The sequence below is a fragment of the Oryza brachyantha genome, chromosome 8, assembly GCF_000231095.2.
Source record: "Oryza brachyantha chromosome 8, ObraRS2, whole genome shotgun sequence".
In the NCBI taxonomy this organism is placed as follows: Eukaryota; Viridiplantae; Streptophyta; class Magnoliopsida; order Poales; family Poaceae; genus Oryza; species Oryza brachyantha.
Genome location: NC_023170.2, coordinates 14,287,649 through 14,309,687, shown reverse-complemented (window position 1 = coordinate 14,309,687; position 22,039 = coordinate 14,287,649). Strand labels below are relative to the sequence as shown.

General features: G+C 44.7%; 4 protein-coding genes across 5 annotated transcripts; 1 reads left to right on the top strand and 3 right to left on the bottom strand.

Moving 5' to 3' along the window:
• Positions 1-1,622: 1,622 nt before the first annotated feature.
• On the bottom strand, positions 1,623-5,113 carry LOC102718947 (junctophilin-1-like). 2 transcript variants are annotated; one of them, XR_005812383.1, is made up of 4 exons: positions 4,023-5,113; positions 3,695-3,923; positions 3,155-3,616; positions 1,623-1,977 (listed from the first exon to the last, which is right to left on the bottom strand). XR_005812383.1 is itself a non-coding variant. In XM_015840149.2 (3 exons), the coding sequence occupies exons 1-3, from the start codon at positions 4,856-4,858 to the stop codon at positions 3,452-3,454; spliced, it is 1,230 nt and encodes a 409-aa protein (XP_015695635.2). In that variant the 5' UTR covers positions 4,859-5,113; the 3' UTR covers positions 2,931-3,451. The 2 variants fall into 2 exon arrangements, 1 of the variants encoding a protein (XP_015695635.2); XM_015840149.2 differs by lacking the exon at positions 1,623-1,977 and having other exon boundaries at positions 2,931-3,616.
• Positions 5,114-8,867: 3,754 nt separating this feature from the next.
• On the top strand, positions 8,868-10,603 carry LOC102718671 (F-box protein At1g10780-like). The gene is made up of 3 exons (XM_006660136.3): positions 8,868-9,636; positions 9,734-10,014; positions 10,120-10,603. The coding sequence occupies exons 1-3, from the start codon at positions 8,868-8,870 to the stop codon at positions 10,354-10,356; spliced, it is 1,287 nt and encodes a 428-aa protein (XP_006660199.2). The 3' UTR covers positions 10,357-10,603.
• A 2,488-nt stretch (positions 10,604-13,091) lies between these two features.
• Positions 13,092-15,155, bottom strand: LOC102718384 (transmembrane emp24 domain-containing protein p24delta3-like). Its single transcript, XM_015840367.2, has 4 exons — positions 14,903-15,155; positions 14,117-14,326; positions 13,921-13,997; positions 13,092-13,844 (listed from the first exon to the last, which is right to left on the bottom strand). Exons 1-4 carry the CDS (start codon positions 15,092-15,094, stop codon positions 13,700-13,702), a joined length of 624 nt encoding a protein of 207 aa, XP_015695853.1. The 5' UTR covers positions 15,095-15,155; the 3' UTR covers positions 13,092-13,699.
• A 4,009-nt stretch (positions 15,156-19,164) lies between these two features.
• LOC107304739 (aspartic proteinase nepenthesin-1-like) lies at positions 19,165-20,535 on the bottom strand. Its single transcript, XM_040527174.1, has 3 exons — positions 20,521-20,535; positions 19,649-20,397; positions 19,165-19,561 (listed from the first exon to the last, which is right to left on the bottom strand). The coding sequence occupies exons 1-3, from the start codon at positions 20,533-20,535 to the stop codon at positions 19,165-19,167; spliced, it is 1,161 nt and encodes a 386-aa protein (XP_040383108.1).
• Positions 20,536-22,039: the final 1,504 nt, after the last annotated feature.

The following is a 22,039-nucleotide window of genomic DNA, read 5'->3' as shown; positions in this document are numbered from 1 at the left end:
TTTGACCCTTGCTTCTACTTTCATCGTCCATCTAGTGGACTGTACGCTGATGAAAGTTGCACTAGGATGGACTTCGCCGTGACAGATATGTGACACCTTTAACAAGCGTGCTAGACACAAGAGGCCCTCTCGCACATGATCAGAAAGCCGAAGAGATTTTGCAACTGTTGGAACATGTTGCACCTAAACCATGAGGTGACACGAGAGAACAAAAGGCTTTGGTTCATGGCTTCTTTCTGGAGGCAAGGGAGAGTGTGTTTCTGCAAAGTTTGTTGGATTTGCACTTTTTCAGTGATTGCAACAAGAGCTAACCACAAGCAATGCAAGGTACAGCATCAGTAATCAGCTAGCACAGACAGTTCAGTCTGAAGGGGGGAAAATGATATCAGAAAGATGGTAGCATCTGGTTTATTTCCCAACGATCTGTCTACGGCCAGATGCATTATTCTCTGTTTATAAATACTTATCGTTTTTTACTTTTACTAATTATACTTTGACCAATAAAATTTTCACAGAAGCGGTACAGTTAATTTAGGTGTCTATCTTTTTGCTTATTCCACGCGAAACAGCATATTTTACAAACAAAAAATAATTTATGAATAAAACTTTTAAATACGTGTTCTTAGCAATCTAAAAAAAGGTTGAAAATAAACTATGAAGAAAAATAACAAAATCAACTTCAAGTTTAATATTAAAAAATTTAAATGTTATCTTATAAGCATAAATATAAGCGAAAAGATAAACGCGTTAATTTATAATGGAACGCATTTTCCTACTATTCTGCATTTACAGCTATTCTTTTCTGCTGCTCAATGATTGACGGTCAAAATCATATTCATTCCAGTCAAAACCAACGAGTAATCAGAGGGGAGTTATCCTATAAAGATTTAGGGCTGCTTTGCATTTAAGAGAAGCGTTTAGCATGTGCAGCAGCAATCTAATCTAGTTTCAACAGCAGAGACGGGGAGAAGTAAAGGGAGAGACAGGGACTATCAAGCCGATAAAGGGAACATGCCCATAATTAGCATAGCACCTTAATGGTGGAAACCGTCTTGTGCAAGAGAGAACAAAACGAAATGGAGAGTTCAGAGAAGCGACGCATCAACGGAAAGCCACACATGGATCGATTTAGCCGAAGGACCAGTGATGAACTGATGACTGGATGGATGATTGCCCTTTGTTTCCGGTGCTTATCTCCTTTGACACGTCGCACTCCACAGGTTTTGCTGGTTTTTTTTTTTCTCCTTTGACATGTCACCATGATGGGACGTCAAAATAGTGTTTCTTTCGCAGATTAGAACATCATGTTAGAATGATAAATCTAGGACGTCAAAGTACGACACTTTCTAAATAAAATTAAGCCTTGTTTAGTTCCTAAATTTTTTTCTAAAAACATCACATTAAAATTTTGGACACCTAAATAAAACATTAAATATAGATGAACCAAAAAACTAATTACACAGTTATGGAAGAAATCTTGAGACGAATCTTTTGAGCCTAATTAGTCCATGATTAACTATATGTGCTACAATAACCAACATGTGCTAATAACGGATTAATTAGGCTCAAAAGATTCGTCTCGCGGTTTCTAGGCAACCGTGAAATTCATTTTTTCATCCGTGTCCGAAAACCCCTTTCAACATCCGGTCAAACATTTAACGTAACTAAAAATTTTCTCCATCTAAACACCACCTTAGGAAAGGTGCTCCCATCAAGCACTAAATGATTTATTGGCTTATGTGCGAGCAATCATTGTAACTATGGAGTAGTACTACTATCTATTGTTCATAGGGTTTGTTGCAGTTGGGGAGAAAGGTGATTAAACTGGGGCACCTGGAGTAGTTCTTCAGCAACATCTCAGTGCGGCCATCTTTTGGCAGGAGGCAGAGTTGCAGAAGAGGAGCTTGCAATGCTCCCAAAGCTACAATAGCAGGTCAGGTTGATCTTGGGTCAAATACAGAAGTGTCCATCCCCTTGCTGAAATCAAAGGAGATAAATCTGTTTAGACCTGTTTGGAATGTGGGAATCTTTTCAGATTATCAGCAAAAATTAATCATATTTTTTAAACATGGCCTTGGTATTTAATGTGAGAGAACGTAAGCATAGACTATTAGTATATGGCATGATCGATGCTGGACTTGCTGGCATCAAATCAAATCATGATATTATCGATTGAAAAATACAAGATCTTGCTGGAATTCGATATATCCAAACGGTTTGTCTGCGTATGCATGTCACACAAGCAACAGTTTTCACATATCAGCATAAACAAGACGTTAAATTATGAAAAAAAAATGCAACTCATTTTTTCCACCTTAGATAATGGAGGCAACATAAAATTTTGGAGCACAACCAATCATCAGGAATAACTTGATCTTCCTTGAAACACAGGCAAATGCCTCCAATATCTTAGATCAACTCCAGTTCATCTATCTATATTTGAAGCAACAGTTCAAACTGGTGAATTCCCAGGCGAAATCCTGAATTCTGACGCTGGGCATTTCACAGGTGAAAGCGAGCATAGCTCGTGTTTTGTCACCCGATCTGCCTTTCCATGTTTGCAATGCACAAAAGGAACCTCGACAAGAACAAGCACCCAACTGGATGAATGAACGAATAAATGAAATTATGGGGACTTCTGACCTATCACTATCATGATACGGCCGAGAAAAGGACGGCTTATCACGTAGTAACACAACGGATGATTGGTTTGGCAGTGTCGTGCGACCATTGGCCACCTCTGCATTTGTGTCCCCGAGACACCAAAGAACAATTTATAGCGGTGTCCTGGACCCACGGTACAGCACAGCATTAGCATTTGCAGTCTCAGTCTCCATTTATTCATGTCCTCTGCTGCAAGCCCTTTTCGTCATTTTCAACATCTCAGTACCAGTAAATATTGGGTTAAGAAGATAAGAGGCAGCGAGATATTGCAGCAAGGGGTCCAACAACACAGCAATTTCAAGTTGCCACGAGCTTCAGGGCCTCAAGAAACTACAGTCACTCATGTGCATCCTTCCAAGTAGAATTGCACAGGGAGAATCACAGCACATGGCGCCACCCGCCCAAATAAACCGGCAAGATTTCGACTTGGAGCACGGATATGAGGAAGAAGGCACACGCATACACACATGTACAAGATGCACATACTCACCTCCATCGAAAGATGACCCCTCTGCCATTGATAATTTGATACACATTGAGCCGAAAGATCACCCCCACCATTGATACAAACGGAGCTATCTACAGCTTTACAGCATGACCATCATTCAGTGGACACCAAAACCAGGCACAATCCGTGGAATGGAAACAAGCAGCAGCTCAGCCCTTTGGTGGCTGCCGTTCATACTGAATCACTGACCTCTCCGACACGGGGCGAGCGGTTGTGCCGCCCCGGTCGCGAACCTCGGGCGATCAGCCATTGCAATCCTTCGCTACTCTATTGTACATTTCACGCTTCCGTGTGGCAGAATTTGCCGTCGATTCTGTTCTGCACTGCCTTGATTGCAGCGACCCGGGCAGCCGTGGCGGCCCTGTTCGCGGCCATGACGGCCCTGTTCACCTGCTCATCCACCCTCGGGAGGTGGAAGGCGCTATCTGCCGCTCTTTGCGCCGCCTGAAATGCACAATGCAAGGAGTTGGACTTCATGAAGCAAATTGTGTGCAAGAATGTGTAGTGAGATCGGTGTCGTACCAGCACGGCACGCTGCACGGCCTGATCGGGGAGGGGCAATGGATTCTTGAGAGCTCCAGAGTCCCATTCCCCGGACCGCTTGTCGCCGTTGCGAAACGTGTACATCCCTAGCCCCTGCTTCTTGCCCTCGTGCCAGGAGCCCTCGTAGCAATGGCCATTGGCGAAGCTGTACACGCCGAAGCCGTGGATCCTGTCCGCGAAGTACTCCCCCGAGTATCGATCACCATTCCTGCAACGGATTTTGGTCGAATTAGAAGTCGAACAGTTTGGGCGGTGGAAGAATGACGCCCAAAGATGGGATTTTTTAATGCAATGTGATGGCGATTACCTGAAATGGTAGCAGCCGAGGCCGTGCTTGACGCCACCCTTGAACTCGCCGGCGTAGGAGCTGCCGTCAGAGCAGGTCTGCGCGCCGAGGCCATGGCTCTGGCCGCCGACCCACTCGCCGGCGTAACAGTCGCCGCTGTAGAAGCGGTAGACGCCGTGGCCGTGGCGGAGGCCTTGCCTGTACTGGCCGCGGTAGCGGCTGCCGCGCGCCCAGCTCTCGACGCCGTAGCCGTCGTACTTGCCGTCAACCCAGTCGCCCTCGTACTTGCCCTTCCCGAAGAAGTTGTAGACGCCGCTGCCGCTGCACCGCCCCCGGTGGAACTCCCCCTCGTAGCAGTCGCCGTTGCTGTAGAACTCCACGCCCTCCCGCACCGCGGGGCCATCCGCCTTCCCCTTCCCCTTCATCTGCTGCTGCTCGTCGTCGTCGCCCTCGCCGATGAACCACCGGACGGAGGCGGGGAACCCCCCGGGGGCGCGGTGGACGCGGCCGCGCAGGCGCGCGACGACGGCCGCCGCGGCGAGCGCGGCGCCCGCGGCGGCGGCCAGGAGGACGAGGTGGTGCCCGTCGCGGCGGAGGAGGAGCACGGCGAGGGCGAGGAGAGGGAGCGCGACGACGATGAGCAGAAAGGAGTGGGCCGGACCGGGCCGGAGGCGGTGGGCCGCCGGGCGGAGAAGGGCCAGGCGGGGCCTCTTCGCCTGCGCCTTCTTGTCGTCGGGCTCCGGGTCGTCCAGCGCCACCGCCTGGAACGACGGCGTCCGCACCGTCGGCGACCGGAGCAGCGACGACGGCGTCCGTGTCAGCTTACCGCCGCCGCCGCCGCCGCCGTGGCCGTCCATCCCGCGCCGTCCCGCCCCGCCTCGTCAGCCTCCCTCTCTCTTCCCCCTCACAATCTTGATTCTTGAACAATCTCTCCTCCGGTTCTTGACAGAGCCTCTCTTCGCTCCCCAAACTCCTCGGATCGAAGCACAGGAAGGCGGCGGCGGCGGAGGAGGAGGAAGAAGAAGAAGAAGAGGGGAAGGGGACAGAGAGTCGTCTCTTATACTAACCACCGGGGCGGCCGCGGCGGTGAGCAGCTTCTCCTCTCCTCCGGGCAGCACAGCCGCGAGCGAACTGGCGCCGCAGGGGGGCTGTCGGATCCAGCTCGTGCGCGCCCGACCCGGTAGAGACGACCAGTTCCGTTCGTTTCGACTGACAGACAGGTGGGGCCCGCTTCCGGTGTTGGGTCGTTGGTGGGTGGTAGGGGGGTGGACCCGGTAGAGGGGTTGGGTGGTGGGTCCCGGGTGTGGGGGATCCGGATCTGGGAAGGCGCGTGGCCTGGGCCGGGCCGGGCGTACGGTACGGGCGTAGTCCGTCCATCCGAGGCGTCGGGCACGTGCCGTGGGCGGATCGGTCGGGACCCGCCGTGGGAGGAGCCCGCGTGACCGCGTCGGATGGACGGTGTTGCGTTGCGTCGGGGTTTGGACGTGCACGGCGCCTTTTTTTCGGTGTGCAGCTCTTTGGTGATTGGTGATTGGTGATGGGATTGGCTGATGGGCTCGAGGGCTCGAACCCATATTACTACTCCTCCTCGGCGGTTTTTGTCGCAAATTAACTTCGTCTCTCTATAGTTTTGAGTTATTTTTAGTATATGGCTATGTTTTAATGTATGTGTGATGTAGTATTCTTTAACATGAGAGCTGTTTTGACACTTTGCCAAAAGTATTTCAAGACAAATTGCATAGATTTAGTACATAATTTGATATTTGTCGTGTCCTCGCTAAGGAAATACTAGCCCTCACCAACGATAGCCATGTCAACAGCTATGTGCAAATCGTGACATCACATCGGGCTATAAAAATTAGGTCTACTAAATTTTTCATGTTTTAATTGACGGCAATGTGTTCCAATATTGTTTTTGGAATCTCTATGTTTTTAAAGTTATTTTCCTTCTTGTTCTACAGATATAACCAATGACAATAATATAAGCGTACATTTTAGGGTGTAACAAATACATCTTTTATTTAGCAAAGGAAATTGAATGGCCACATCACTCTTATTTCTAGGCACGATCATGACTGTTGTCCACTGAGTATGAAGTCAAAGTGTTAAGTATCTCTAGTAGATTGTGCAACTTTGGTTAATATATATAACACAATATACAAAAAACATTTACTCTTCTATTTATTATTATTCTTATGATGTAATTTCCCATTAATTTTATGGTATGCATCAGGGCCCGAATTCTTAAATACGTTCCTAACCAACATACAAACTAGAGGTGACCATGGAGGAGGAATCGGCTAGAGCACAAAGAGAATTAATTTGGTCTGGAGATTCTCCTAAATAGGGCATCCACCCCTCTGCCATGACCTCGACAAAGCTCTCCCGTGACAATCATGCATTGTCCGTGAGTGTGAGCTTGCATATGGCTTTGACCACTTAGCTTGTTTGACCATCATTGCCTAGATTCTCTACCCATCGTGTCGATCGGAAGAACTTGCTATGCCATCGTCTCCATATCCCTAGACTGGTCGCGTCCCATCTTGTAAACACTCAGTCGTCGTCATCTTCACAGTGAACTATAGAGTTGTTGCCATTATTTATTCTGTAGTCATCCTGGTTGATACGAGTTCAGATGTATATGATACGCCAACCGCCAAGGGTACCTTGGGAATATCCAAAACATGGAATGGACCTAGTGCAGAGTAATGGATGGTAGACTTAAGTCGATTGTATTTCTTAAATAAATTTAAGTGTTTGATGATATTTTTTTAATTGACGTTTATTGATGGCAACATATAGAATCAAGTGCTTTGCTAATGGCAAAAGTTAGAATTTCTCCACATTTAAACTAAGCCATATTTCATTTCATGGCTAACGTAGGACTATTTAATATGGTATGTGTAGTATGCATCTTCTATTTAATATGGTAGTGTGTAAGTATGCATCTACTATGTGAATGTTATTATGACGTAACCAATATACTTCTATAAGTACACAAGTACACATTGTGTCAATTGTACTAGTAATCGGTCAACACTATTATCTTTTTGTTCCGAGAGAATGCATAGCGAAGATTACCACATCTTGCAGCTAGCCTTTTATCCTATCATCATCGAACATTGTGATCTATTTTCAAGTAGTTTTTGGAAGTGTACGTATCATTCTTCATAGAGCATGGCCAACCCAAGAAGCCACAATCAGTGGTCTCAACCCACTAAGCGTCTAAGCCATCTGCTAGGCCATTAACTAGGTTCTTACTAGTTTTATATTAAGCTATTTCAGGTTTGTACTAAGTTAAACATCTTGAATTTTGACTTCAGTTTATATAAAAGCATGTTAACATTCCCAACACAAAACAAATTTATATTAAAAATATATTGATTTATTTAATGAAACCTATTCGGTGTTGCAGATGTTAATACACTTTTTTATAAATTTAATTAAACTTAAAATATTTGGCTTATTATAAAAACAAAATGATATGAAAGGAATGTAGTACTAAACAATTGTACAACTATTTTATCAATTCTTTTTGGTGTTCTTAATGTAACCTGTTTCGGATGAATTACGAACTCACTTGCTAGCTGACCTAGCTAGCTGTAACTAGTCCGGCCTCCAATGAATTTCAGCTCATTTTCACGCAAGACAGGAGCAAATCCCCTATATGCCAATTGGTAGAAACTTCCCAATCCGTTTATTCGCTGGAGGTGAAACTATATTTGGACACATGCGATGATGTGAATACAGTGACACCCCGTCATTTTCCTGGCAGATCTATCAAATTACTTTCCCACACAAAAGACGGACGGAAAGATTGACCACTCAAGTACGGTCACTCCATGAACGGGCCACAGCGTAAGCTCGCATCTATGTGATCCACCCGTTCAGGCTAAGCCACATCCAGATCAGTATAACACAAAAACTTCTTCTACACATACATATCGTCGCAGTCCAAAATTCAGAGGAGAATCCTTTCACCATGTGCCATGTTCAGATGTTCTCTTCTCCCCTGGGCTCTGGCTGACATGACTGACAAACCCAGGAGAATCTGCAAAGCAGATCGGGTTTCAGACCCACTCCCCTGCGACGGCCAGATCGATCTGTCCCTCCCAACCAACAACACCGATGGTGCGCTCGCCGAACCAGGTCACGGCGGCAATCATCGCTCCGTGGGAAAAAAATATTTCTGTAATGGCAATCTTGATTGAGATGGGATCAGTTTGGTTTTAGTAGCGTGCAAGAGGATCATTTCTCTCAAAGTTCAGAAGGTTTTCAAATGAAAGTTTCGCACACGAAAACTTCAAAGACAGGTTTTTCAAGCAATCCCCCCAGGCTCCACCAGACTGGCTGCAACCGTGAAGCAACGGAAATAGTAGGCGATAACCAGCAACTTGTAGTATTAAAGATGGCTCAAATTCGAGATGGGCCTGATTCTAGCAGGATTAGCCGAGAACGACAGTCGCAGAAATCAGTCCAGCCCAGGAGATAGCGGGCCAAACGGGCGTGCTGGACCGGCCCGGACCACATGACGGCCCGTTCGGTTCGGCAGAGTGAAGACCTAGACTGGTCCGGGCCGGGCCGGTCCGGAACGGCCCATCTGCCGGTGGCGGCTCTACTCTACTACCACGAATCCGCGGGAAAATTCCTCCCAAATCCGCCGCCCGATCGACGCGGCGCGAGCGTGGCGCCGGAAAAGGAAAAACGAAAGCCCGCGCGCGCGCACGCATCCCGCGCTTCTGTTCCGCCGAGCGCCAACTCGAAACAATAAGATGGGGGGTGGGGGGGAACCACCACGGATCAGTGGATCACACACCGCGCGCTGCGCCACACCTGATTTCCCTCATCACGCCGACGCCGGGGCGCATGGAGCGCGGCGGCGGTGGCGGCGGCGGCATGGACGCGCTTCCCGACGGCGTTGTGCAGCACATCCTATCGCAGCTCAGCAGCGCCCGCGACGTCGCGGCGTGCGCCGGCGTATCCCGCGGCCTGCGCGGCTGCGTGCCGTTCCTCCCGGCGCTCTACTTCCCGCGCGGCGCCTTCGGCGGCGCGGCCGCGGCGGACGACGCCATCGGGCGGATGGTGGACGTCGCGGCGCGGCTGGAGGAGCTCGTCATCTACTGCCCCTTCTCCGCCGCGCGCCTGCCGCGCTGGCTCGCGGCGCGGAGCGCCTCGCTGCGGGTGCTCGAGCTGAGGATTGACTCCTCCTCCGTGTCCTCGGCGGCGTCCGGGGTGAGGTCCGGCCACCTGGACTGCATCGGGGTCGTCGCGAACCTGGAGGAGCTGAGGCTGTGGGGGCTCACGATGACGCGTGCCCCGGCGTGGGGGCAGCTGGAGCGGCTCCGCGTGCTGGAGATCGTCGGCGCGGCGCTGCGGGACGTCGCGGTGAATGGCGCCGTCGGCGCGTGCCCCAACCTCACCGACCTCGCCCTCATCGGCTGCGAGTGCTCCGGCGGCGCGGTGGCCATGACGCTCCCCCTGGTCGAGCGCTGCCGTCTTGACTTCGTCGTCTCCGGCAACTGCTCGCTCGCTCTCGCCGCGCCCCGCGTTGAGTCCCTTGAAATGCAGGGCTTCTGCTGGATCTCGCTGCAGGGAGGCAACGCACTCAAGAACCTTACAGTTGCCAAGAACACTGGTACTAGAACAAGAACTGAACCTTTTACCCCTGAAATTATCAATAGATTGAATCCGCTTTACATGCCCTAATGGATAAATTCCGATGAAAATTCTAGGGAGCGTGTACAATGTAGAGATGGGAAAGCTTCCGGGGTTGGAGAAGCTCTCGCTGCGCGGGGTTCAGTGGAGCTGGGGAGCCGTCAGCTCGGCGCTGCAGTGCGCGAGAGAGCTGAAGCATCTGGTGATGAAGGTTGAGTTCTGCGGTGATCACGACACTCTCGAGCCATTCCCGGAGGTGGATCTTGTTGATTTCTTCAACAGCCACCCGAAGCTCACCAAGTTTGAGATCCATGGCGCCATGTTCGCTGCCATGTGCCAGAAGAACAGCCTGAAAAATGTGCGTCATATCTTCACCACATTCTTTCACATCAGGCTGGTATATAGTCGCTAATTTTACCGTCAATGCATTTAGATTTTGGCTAATTTTGCTTTGTCAATGCAGTTGGATTCAAGGTTCTCGATGCCTTGCTTGGAGGAGGTCCTCATCACTGTGCGTTCACCTCTGAACGCCGAGCTGAAGCTGAGCACTCTGGAGTCCCTAGTCAAGTACAGTCCCAGGATGCAGAGGATGGTCATCAGGATCTCCCAGATGAAGAACTGCCATGGCTCTGCAGACGGTTTCTTCGAAGAGATTTGCAAGTTCATGTACATGAATAATGGGAGGGTGCGGATAGAATGAAAGGGGGGGCAGCGCCAATCCTGAACTGAAGTTGATTCGAGGCTCGGTTTGACTATTGTGAGTTGCAGCTGGACCAGCAATAATTTTACTGAGTGATGGTTCCTCGTTTTAATTTTTTTTACAGTGGTTCATTTTAAAATTTTGATCCACGTTCTGCTGTGTTGTTTATTGTTGTTCATCTGGTCTGGAGTGAGTGCGCGTTTTCGGATCATGATGCTTGTATTGTAGTACTGTGAACCACCCTAAATTTTCTGCTTGGAACTTGCACTGTTCTTTGTTTTCTTGGTTGTGTTGCTGTGAATCATTTTGTTAAGTAAAGATTATTTGTCGAGTAGAAGAACATCTAATGGTTAAGGCAGTAGCAGCACGGATGATCTTTTATCAACGGTGGATTTGAGTAATATGAAAACCCGTGTATTGCAAACATAGTTTTTATTTTTTAACTTTACAACTAAACAAACTCTTTCAAAACTTATTTTCAAATTTAAACCTCCTGCTTAAAACAACACTTTGACTCGTGACAGTTTTATTTGGCATAAGAATATTGTTACACCAACTGCTTATGGTGTGGTAATGTTATTTGGTTATGCCGGACACATGACGTGGCTTAAAAAGTTTAGTTTTGAAAATAAGTTTGGAGACAATTTAGTTTTTAAAAATACTAAACATTCTGGTAAACATTTGTTTGTTGACTAGTAGTCGAATCTGACAGTTACGGCAGTACTGGTATGGATGTTTTGAGAGCGATGTGACTGAAAACTATGAAAATTTGCAATAATTGAAACGGTCATAATGACTGCTTATACCAAGAATAATATTTTTTTCTGTATAATTTACAGTAAGTTTGTAAACTTCAATCTAGCAAATGAATGGAATCTTCATCAGCAAATAAGATCCTCATTGTAGAATAAACTTTGGCACATTCTATCAAATTGTCGCGCTCCAGTTGCTAACTTGCAAGCACACAAGACAGTAGATATGTATGGGCTTATGGCATTCATAGTGTGTGCGCCTTGGTAAAGCAGGAGGAGCCCTAGATTGTGTTCTTTTAAAAATAAAATATTGTCTTACTTTGGTTAGATATGTAATGGTGTAAAAAAATAGAATTAACTATTATAAATTTAAAAATCTGCTTTACAAATGTGAGAGGATGGTAAATAAGTATGGACTTATGGCATTCATAGTTGTGCCTTGGTAAAGCAAGAGGAGCCCTAGGTTGTGTTCTTTTAAAAAATAAAATATTATCTGATTTTTGTTAGATATTTGATGGTGTAAAAAATAGAATGAACCATTACAAAGTTAAAAATTTACTTTACAAATATGAAATGATGAACTTCTATATAATTTTTTTAGAAAAAACGTACTGTTTAACAGTTTGAAAAACATGCACATAAAACCGAGAAATAATTTACATTGTAGTGTTGTAAAAGAACACAACCCTATGACTCTACCTAGATGAAGGTCATCAAACCAATTTTCAAACCATTAGCTTCACAATGCAAAGTATCCTTGGGTGGACCCATCGAGAACTTTATGTTTCATGCCTTCAAATAATATGTTTTAACCCTTGCTTATCAATTCAACATCTAGTGGTCTTTAAGTTCTTGCGTAAAAGACCTTAGAGTGAAACAATACATCATATGTATACATCCTTTGGCTAACATGTAATGTCATTTTTGTAAAAAGTACCATGCAACCATTTCTCTATTCAATATATGCTTAATGATTTCCTATGAGCTTTTTTTACCATACTTGAAAAAAAATCTTGAGGTACTATAATTTTCAGTGTAAAAGTACCTTGAGGTACAAAATTTTTTAAGATACTAGAATTTTATACTAAAATTTTAGGTATCTCAAGGCATTCTTAAGGATAGTAAAAAAAACATTTTCCTAGTGATGCCAACGTCGATGCACGACATCTTGTCCATCCATCAACTTGCATAAGGGTGATGATGACCTTCCTCCGCTCCCTTGGCATTAGCTCTCCTATCTCCCTAGCCCATCCATCAGAGCTTCTCCTCTTCTATCTTCATTGTTAATGACATGCCACAATGGTGTAGATCAGGCTATACGAATCAAATCGGCCTTCAGTCAGGCTAGAAGATCGTCGTTGCGGCCTCTCCCCACCACCAAAAAGAGACGTACAAGGACCATTTTACCTCGGAGCGGAGACCTCGGCTACTAATTTGCTTGAGACAGCGATGGGTTTGCCCAGACATTGATGGTGGCAGTAAAATCACTCGTAGCCGCAACGATGGTAGGCCCCTCTCCTATATGCATTTCCTGCCTTCCCCAACTTCTTCGCTGCCTCACCCATTATTATGGAGAGGAGAGGGGGAACACATTATTGCAGGGGCACATCCTCACCCAACGCATTGGCAGTCATTCCTTGTCCTGATGGGGTCATGTGTGCCCTCTGCAGGGTATGCGCTTACGTCTTTGATGTGACAAGTTAAGATCACTTGTCACATCATCGACGATAAAACCCTTAACAGATTAACCAAACTAAGGCTTCTGTATTCTTACTTATAACTCAGACAATACTGTAGGGCCAGGCTATAGGCAGTAGTAAGCCATTATGCACTACACATTGTTTCAGCGCATATGTGGGGAATAAGGTGGGGAAGGCTTAAAAAAAATCACCGATCACAATCTCCCATGACTCCTTTCCGCGAGTTTTGTCATAGACAATGTAAATAATATAGTTTAACTGTTCTTTTACCGGTTCTAGCCATGTGACCGGATTACAACTACTCGCTAGTGTCACAATGTTAACTACCAGACATGAAGATAGCATTTATTGCTCGTTACCTGCTAAAACACTATATTACAGATGCCCTTAAATGGTTCTACATTACATGCAATCCGACAAAATTAGAGTATTTTTATCATTCTGATAACTTGAGGCAAAAGGCTAAAAACTTGGTACCTTTAAATACTAAATACCTTTTTACACTGAAATTTAGCATCTCGAGATAGTCTCTCAATGAATGTAAAATTTTCTATAAAATTATGGCATTTTAGAAGTTCCTGTTGCATAAGTTTTGTGTAGGAGCCAGAGATCATTTTTAATCTGAAGTTCACACCAAAAATAGTGGTCTAGTTGGCTAATCAAGGCAAACATATATTTGAGCCTAATCTCTTTGGTAAAAGAACCATACAAATGGTAGTAACCTGAGCGCAATTTAACAAACGGCTCATCCCCTTTTTGATACTCTCTTCAGGAAGTTGTAGTTAAGGATTTGGCCGAAGTGCTGTCGGTTCTTATTTCTGAAGATATAGATCTTCGCGACTTCGCACAGACCAGCAGATTTTTCATCTCCCACCTCAAAGCAGTACTTATCTAGATGAGTTTTTTCTTTCGGAAATACCGTTTGAGGTGCCATAGTTGAGCAATTGAGGCCATAATGCAGACAGAAAGGGACATTAGGCTCAACCATGTGATCTTAGAATTTGTCCAGTCACTTACATCTCTCATGTCTGCTTCTCTGCATTCAGAACAATGTTGTTAGATAGATCATCATCAGAGTATATAATGAACAGTTGTACAGGTGTACTAATTACTTTGATATGAGATACATCAAGTTTTCGCGGATTTCTTCAACAGCTGTTTCTAGCTTGGCTAGCTCAAGTGCAACTCCCTGTTCACGCCAAAAATAAATAAATTTTCATTAAATAATGAAAATGAATAAAGTCTATCAAATAAAAAAAACGAAATTGGACACGAAGATGTAGAAGTAGACCAGTCAAATAAGCTCACCTCAAGTTTTTCTGTCTTGGCAAGGGCGTCCCAATCTTTTGTTGCAATCCCAATTCTCCACTCAAGATTGAGGTTTACTACCATCTCCCTAGCCACATTATCCACCCAGAAGCAGGCCAGGTAATTTCCAGCCTCTGCTGTGTTGAATGAAAACTGGCCCTGCATAACCTTATCCTTGTGGTGTAGGACGTTTCCATAAGGCGATGTCACCTGCAAGAACAATCCAAAAATAACCTGTAAAAAAAACCAAGAGCATAATTCTGGAGGACATTCAGATCATCAAAAACGAAGGAGCATTCAATTGAACAATGGACGTACAAAAGCAGACATGAAATGATTTTTTAGATAAACATCCTTATGAATTGATCCAATTGCTCTTACAATGTTCACACGTGTTATTTACAGGAAAGAAAATCATAACATAACACCCCATAGTGTTTTCTTAGATCAAAGAGAGCAATTTACGGTCCTTAAGAAGACAACAGGAGATATCTAGTATCTCTTGGTATCTTCTTAAGAAGTGTAAAATTGCTTGATAAAAAAAACGACCACTCCTGGCCTCTACACATCAAGGTGTATAAAGCCACATTATTCCATACTGCAATTATACGTTCTATCATCCTTTTTGGGTGTAGAGGCCGGTTTTAATCCATTATCTAAGAAAAATACGTTCTCTCGATGATTTGGCATACTGTCCACAGCTAAATATCAGCTTGGGTCTCCAAAGAAGATCCTGCTTGAAAATTTGAAATGCTCCAATGTGATTCACCTTGATGCAAACATTACCTTGACGGAGAGCACAGGGCGCGTTGGGTATGCATCGAAGAGGATGGAGTAGTCACCGATGACAATGATGTTCGATTGGATCTCTTCCGAGAAACACTTGGCCGCCGTCGTCGATAGCTCCAGCCACACCGCCTCGCCGCCGGCCACCAGGCACCATAGCGCCAATGCTAACACCACGCTACGTTGTGCCATGGCTGCCACCGCCTCTAAACGAGATAGATGGAAAGGCGAGAAATGATCACTCTATCTTTAGATGGGCCATGCATGGTTTTAGTCATCCAGATGGCTATATGCATGATTATGCTTGATATGAAGTTGCCAAGAAAGTCGGGAGGCCTGAATTGGGAAAATGGCTAAAATGTTTCTATGCATGCAACCATCATGTTTAGCTGCCAATGAAAAATCATGCCACTACAAAAAAAATCTTAGTCCTAGCTCAAGTTTATATGAATTCCATAAGATAACTATCTAATTGTATAAACACCATAGAAGGTATCTAATATATATAGGAATAAAAAAAATTGAAAGTGCCAAATGGTACACAACACAGAGCAATGAGCCAAAGAACAGCTAGAAGAAAAATCCTCTCTATGAAGCATACTGTGATTATTTTTCCTTGTAAGGTCATTTCATAGTTCTTGCCGTCTAAAGCTAATTGTTCTTTGCCCGCATATTTTTCGATGTTGCTCCATGGAAAAACTGTAGATGTGCTACTCTTCAATAAGTTTGTGCACATATTTGACTATATGGAGAGGGTAATAAACAGAGGAAATATTAGTACCAGGGTGTTACTCTGTTGAAATTAGCTTGTGACGGAATAACTCTGTTGCAGAGTGAAGGTATGGCTCTTCGTGGTATACTCCGTATGTTGTTTCTTTTGTCTGCCAAGCTGGAGTAGTTGGTTTATTGGTGCAAGGCGCTTTGACAGACAGGGGCTCGTTAGTCTGAACTACTGTATCTGGTATTCTGCGATGTGTCCTCGTATGGGTCCTTTCCCGGTACATTTTATTAGCGGTAGAATTAACTTTATCCATTAATTTAAAAGGGTATTTTTATACTTTGTTAACTAATTAATTAGTTTAGTAGTATTTTACAATTCTTTTTAGCAATAAAGATCATAATAAAAATGACAATATTACCACTTCACATTTCTACTACACTTAATATTATTGGTTTAATCGTAGCCGTCCGATAAAAATAGATTAACGGTATGGATTAAATTTTACTACCAATAGAATACTCCAGAGTTAGCCATGTCCTTGTATTGATAAGCTATGTCCGCAGGTTTATTTAACTTGTTGTCACACCTATGCATTGTGAATTTCTGTCAAATATTCTGATTTCTGAATTTGATCATTCTTCCGGTGGGTTAATTTATTGGACTTGCCGTAGGGAAGATTGATTACTAAAAGTATCTTCAGACTCCAGGTGAACTGGTGCTATCTAATGGACTGTATTCCCTGCACATTGTGGTGGTTGTCTTTTCTGTGCATTCAAGTTATACTTTCACATAATGAGAACACGACGAACTTCTGCACACATACCATATATATATATATATATATATATATATATATATATATATATACAATAGAGGGCTTGTTTGATCCTCCAGATTTTTTTTTAAGTCCATATCACATCGAATGTTTGGACACTAATTAAAAGTATTAAATACAGACTATTAATAAAACTCTCATACTCTAGACTATTTCGCGAGACGAATCTATTGAGTCTAATTAGTCTATGATTAGCGAATGTGATGTTATAGTAAATATTTACTAATCGTGGATTAATTAGTCTTAAAAATTGTCTAATGAAATAGCATTTATTTATACAATTAGTTTTGTTACTAATTTATATTTAATACTCCTAATTAACGTCCAAATATCCAATATGACAAAGGACTATAAAAAGTCGCTGGATCCCAACGGCTACAAAGTATGGAGTTAGGAACCAAGACAACAAAAGAAAAGCACTTAAAGCATCGTTGAGGGGCCCTTCTAATTCTATACCAATATATCATTGCCCTATTTTTGTGATGCTGTGCATACTGCATGCTTTTGGGTAGTGACTGGGGCAGTGGAAGTTGCACACCCCATCAAAATTCTGAATCTGAGTTGGGGATTACCTACAAATCTTTACAAGCATGTGTAGCTGCAGAAAGCCCAGGTGACAGGAAGCACTTCTGTGAGGCGGAGTACCCACTAGCCGCTATGTCCATATCTAATACCCAAACATCATGCTCACGCTGATCTGATCCAGTAGCAACTCCATTAAAAGTTGTCCTGTGTTCTTCATTTCAGTCGACACCTATACTGTTGACTGTAACCTTGTTGCTGTACTTCTCTTCTACCTTAATCAAAATCGTCAAGATTATTGTATGGTATTCGATTCTCATTTCTCAAACCAGAACTTGCTTATAGGATTATCCACATTATATTACGTTCTTGAGTAAAAGCATTAATATCCACGTGTGAAGTGCTATTTAACCTCTTTGATAGCTTGATGTTTTGAGTTTTGTATAAACCGGTACACATCTGGGTTAGAAAACTACTAGTCTCTGTTAGCATGTTTTCTTTAAAAAACACCTAACAAACAGCTTTTTTTTTTACGAATATACAGTTGCATCAATCTTAACACACATGCTCGATATATGCTTTGCATATGTAAATTTGTGAACATAACAAAATTCCTAATGAACTGCGTTAGTGTGCGCGTGTAAACATGGGCATTAGGAATGAATAGCCAAACACTCACAACATCAAAATCACACGAAAAGTAGTCCCTTTCTAAATAACAATAGTCTGCAAAAGTTAGTGTTAGATGCATATTGTTTTTCTTACTTCCATGATTTCCACGTTAAAGGCTCATTCGTTTGGGAGAAAAAACAAAGTATTTAGATTTCTAAGGAATAATTTCTACGATGGCCATTCGATTTGTAGGAGTAAAATATACGAAGACCAAAGAAAAAATTTCTTTACTATAAGTTGGAGAGAGAAAACAAATAAAATTTTACATTCACTCGAGCTACTTAGAAAAATTTATACGGATTGTTATGTGCATGTAATCATACTATCCATATATTGGCGACCTAAGTAGCGCTTGAACTTAGGACTAGATTGTTCACTCGATTATTGTGCTAATTATCTACTTAATTTTATGTATAAATTAAATATTTTTTAAAAAAAACTTAGCCGATAACTTAAAAGTTAGAACGAGTAGTACCTAAGGTCAGTCTCAATGCATATTTCATGGGGTTGTCATGTATATTAAATAGAAAAATATATCAGCAAAATTGCTGACTTGGCAGAGTTATTAAATGAGGGAGTTTCATAAGATGAGAGATGAGTCTAGCTCGGTTATCTAGTTTACAGTCTTTGTAACTATACCATGAAACTATGCATTGAGACCAGTCTAAAGCGACGGTAGCACTATACTAGTGGTGTCGTCAACGAATGCATCGAGTTTTAAAAAACAAAAGAATGATCTAGAGTAAGATATGACGTACGTGTGCATGCCTTTTATGAAGTTGTACCTCGGTCCTAGAAAACGTCATTTTGCGTATCCACAGAGACATCAAATTTGAAGCAAATACATGGAGGTTCAAAAAAAATAAATATATTGTATTAAAATTTAGTAAAGTAAGACAAAAAAATATTGAGATTTGAAAAATTAGGCAACAAATACATGAGGTTTCAAAAAGTAAAGAAAATTATATATTTTTTTTAGTTTTGTATAGTTATATGTAAGATAGACTAAAAATAAAATCATTTTAGAACGGAGAAAGCAGTCAATTATTTGAGGCACCAATACCTCCCTGCCTCTCTGGACCATGGGCAAGCCATTGCCAGTATATTCTCATATGTGAATACTCCCAGAATGTGTGGACAGTATGGCTACCTAAGTAGCGGTGAACTTTGAAATAGGTTGTTCACTTGGATATTGTGGCAGTTTATCTACTTACTTGATTGTATGAATAAATTGAATATCTTTTAAAATAATAAACTTAACCAATAGCTTAGAAGTTAGAACAAGTAGCCTAACGTAACGAAGACGAGCAGTGGTGCCGTACTAGTGGTGCAGTCACGTATCAGGAGCATGACATGAAAAAATATTAGTAAGATGAGCAATTTTACTCTCTTTAAAAAAATAACTATAAATATTAAAATTACACTTAAATTTTTAGTATATCAAGGTATAAATTAAGGTATAAAGTACTTAGAGCAACTAAAATTCACATTACAAATTACGGTAAGAACGGCTCAGATCTGATCACAGTGCGTGGGAGCGAAGGAGAACTTCTGGTTTCGCACATCGAAGAGTACGTGCATGTTCTGCTGCTGGACGTTGCCGATGATGGACACGCCGGGGCCGCCCCCGTCCGTCGCCATCTTGGCCACCGCCAGGCACATGAGCCCGGCTCTCGGCTCCTGGAAGTAGTTGTCCCGCGGCAGCACCATCGCCGCGCCGCCGTCGAAGTGCAGCACGAGCGGCGGAACCTGCACCGCCTCCATCGCCGCCGCCGTGCCCGTGCGGCGCGGCAGCGCGAAGCAGAGCTCGTAGTCTTCGACGGTCCGGTTCGCCACCGGCAGCTTCACCGCGTCCATCACGGCCTTCCTGACGGCCTCGAACGCAGGCTCCACGAGGTACGCCAACGTGCTGCCGGAGTCGGCGATCGTGCCGCCGCTGCCGTCCGGCCTCATCGCGAGGCTCGCCGCCGGCACAGCGAGCCGCCTGGTCCCGAGCGAGATGCCTACCAGTGGCACGTAGTAGTAGACGGTTTCCACCGGATTGCTCAGTAGGGAGGTGGTTTGGATCGGCCCCGTCGTCTCGTGCTTGGACAAGTCGGCCATGGCACCGAACAGCAGCGGGCTAGTGTAACGATCGGCGAAAGGAGTGAGGCAGTAGGAGAACCTCTGTATGCCCAGCTGCGTGGTCAGCGACAACGTCTCCGGGCTAAGCCCCAGGATGCCGGTGGCGCCGACGAGGGTTCCGGCGGAGAGTGCGCCGCAGCCGAAGCCGATGCGGAGGGAGACGGCGCGGTGCACGCCGAAGGTGAAGGCCTCGGACGCGAGGACGCCGTTCGCCGCCGCGCTGCCGTACACGTCGACGTAGACGCACGTGTTGTTGTCGGTGCAGTTCTTGAAGCTGAACTGCCCCTCCTGGCACAGCCTGCTGCTGCAGGGGAGGAAGGCGAAGGAGGAGGACATGGAAGGGTCGTAGAGCGGCGGCTCCCGCTGCCTGCTCGCGGCGCGGCGGCGGGAGAACAGCTTGCACTGCGTCCAGATGAGGTCGCTGCCGGTGTCGACGACGAGCTTGCGCGGCTGTGGCGGCGTGCCGATGCCGACGGTGAGCGAGTGGGCCTGGTCGCTGAGCGGGGCCAGGCGCACGTCGGCCGCCGAGACGTCACCCCGTTTGCCACCGAGGGCTCCGGCGAGCTTCGTGGTAAGCCACGCCGCCCGGGCCTTACTGGCGCGGGCGCCATGGCGCACGACCTCGTGCGTCGACAGCGACAACCCGGCGTAGGGGTGGTCAAGGTCGCCGCGGAAGTCGAACGAGCCACCTCCACCGCCGGCGTCGGTGACAACGACGGCGGCGGCGAGGGAGAGGGCGACAACAAGCAAGGGCGCCATGTACGTCATCTCTTGGAGAAGCAGAAGCGGCCACCCGGGCAATTCTCACGGTGGTTGGTTCGCGCCAAGCGTGGCCATCATTGTGCTTGCATGAAAGTGCAAGGGATGCCGATATTGTTTATACGGTGATTACGAGTGGCACGGTGCTTTTCGTCGTGTAAAGCCTTCGCTTTGCGTAAGTGCTGTTCGATTCCACAAAAATAGACGGTCAGGTAGGAGTAGACAGCAGCAGGGGTTCACAATTTTGGAACGCAACTGAAAATTTCGAACAAAAAAAAAACTGAAATTTGATCAGATTTTTGCGGAATTCATTTTTTTGGCGGGAGGTACATGACCCACACAGGCTTATCTAAAGTTAATAATTGACCAAAATTGCCAACCCTGGAAGAGTACTCCCACTGTCATAAAAGAATCGAATTCCTAGAATCCCAAAAGGCTATTAATGTCTTGTTTGGTAGGGCTCTTGGAGCAAGTTCAATAGTATAGTCAACTACTAGCTTTAATTTATCTATAGTCAATTTAATAGTTAATTCATATAATAGTTAACTATAAAATATCAATACATGTTTCCACATGTCATACACATATTTTTTTCTTGGAGCATGTGTGCAGCTGGCTACAAATTATTAGCTCACATCTCTTCTCTCTCCCTTTTATCTCTTTAATATATATATATATATAGCTGGCTTATAGCATGTTATTGTACCTGCTCTAACTTCTCTATGGGCGGAGTCTAGTGTATGACTACTCAAACCCACATCCATCTCTCTAGTTCATTTTTTAACATTATTTTAGCCTGCTCTGCTCTTATTTTACATGGGGTTTGAAACCGTTTGGTTGAGCTTCAAAAGAGATGAAAGTAGAGCTTGAGTCAGAGACGTGCCAACGGAACATAAAGTGTATTATAAAAGACCAAAATACCTCCTCATTAATAAGAAAACAATATTAGTGAGGATAAAATGAATTTGTCAATTTATAGTTTAACGATATGTAAGAAGGTAGAACGGTAAAAGTTGACGTACTTGGTACAAGGTTTAAGATGTAGAAGTTGATCTAATTTGGCAGACAGGAAGTAGTAGCCAGTGATCCTTGGTATTTGTTTTGCAAGGTTTAAATTTTTCTTGTACAATGAAAAGTATTCTATAAAAGAGTTAACCTATCGGCAGGAATCGTTTCTTCTCTACGACGAGCATATGTGGTGGGGACGTGGATTCAGTGACATTGCACCGTAATATTTTAGGTGATATTCTGTCACTGATATGCGGACCGTATATCAGTGATCAATGTCACCAAGAATATCACATAACAATGTTACTGAATCTAGACGTGGTTGGCCTGCCGTCCGGCCGGCGCGACGGCGTGCGCTACGACGTACGAGTGGGGGCGACCGGGCGATACGTTGCGTGAGTGGCTAATGATAGGCTCAAAGACTAGATTCGGTTTAGTTCGGTGGGAAGCATCATGTTGCCCCCACGAGTGAGTTGCCTAATGGTCCTGGTCATGT

Excerpts from the sequence above, each read along its gene's own strand:
- LOC107304739 (XM_040527174.1), bottom strand. Across the intron at positions 19,562-19,648 it reads GTGCCACTGGTAGGCATCTC|CACGTTGGCGTACCTCGTGG; the intron begins GCTCGGGACCAG and ends CGACTCCGGCAG.
- LOC102718671 (XM_006660136.3), top strand. The coding sequence starts at position 8,868 with ATGGAGCGCGGCGGCGGTGGCGGCGGCGGCATGGACGCGCTTCCCGAC. Across the intron at positions 9,637-9,733 it reads TACAGTTGCCAAGAACACTG|GGAGCGTGTACAATGTAGAG; the intron begins GTACTAGAACAA and ends TGAAAATTCTAG. Across the intron at positions 10,015-10,119 it reads AGAAGAACAGCCTGAAAAAT|TTGGATTCAAGGTTCTCGAT; the intron begins GTGCGTCATATC and ends TTGTCAATGCAG.
- LOC102718947 (XM_015840149.2), bottom strand. The coding sequence starts at position 4,858 with ATGGACGGCCACGGCGGCGGCGGCGGCGGCGGTAAGCTGACACGGACG. Across the intron at positions 3,924-4,022 it reads CTCGGCTGCTACCATTTCAG|GAATGGTGATCGATACTCGG; the intron begins GTAATCGCCATC and ends AATCCGTTGCAG. Across the intron at positions 3,617-3,694 it reads CCGTGCAGCGTGCCGTGCTG|GCGGCGCAAAGAGCGGCAGA; the intron begins GTACGACACCGA and ends TGTGCATTTCAG.
- LOC102718384 (XM_015840367.2), bottom strand. The coding sequence starts at position 15,094 with ATGGCACAACGTAGCGTGGTGTTAGCATTGGCGCTATGGTGCCTGGTG. Across the intron at positions 13,998-14,116 it reads CCAAGACAGAAAAACTTGAG|GGAGTTGCACTTGAGCTAGC; the intron begins GTGAGCTTATTT and ends TGGCGTGAACAG. Across the intron at positions 13,845-13,920 it reads TTGATGTATCTCATATCAAA|AGAAGCAGACATGAGAGATG; the intron begins GTAATTAGTACA and ends TTCTGAATGCAG.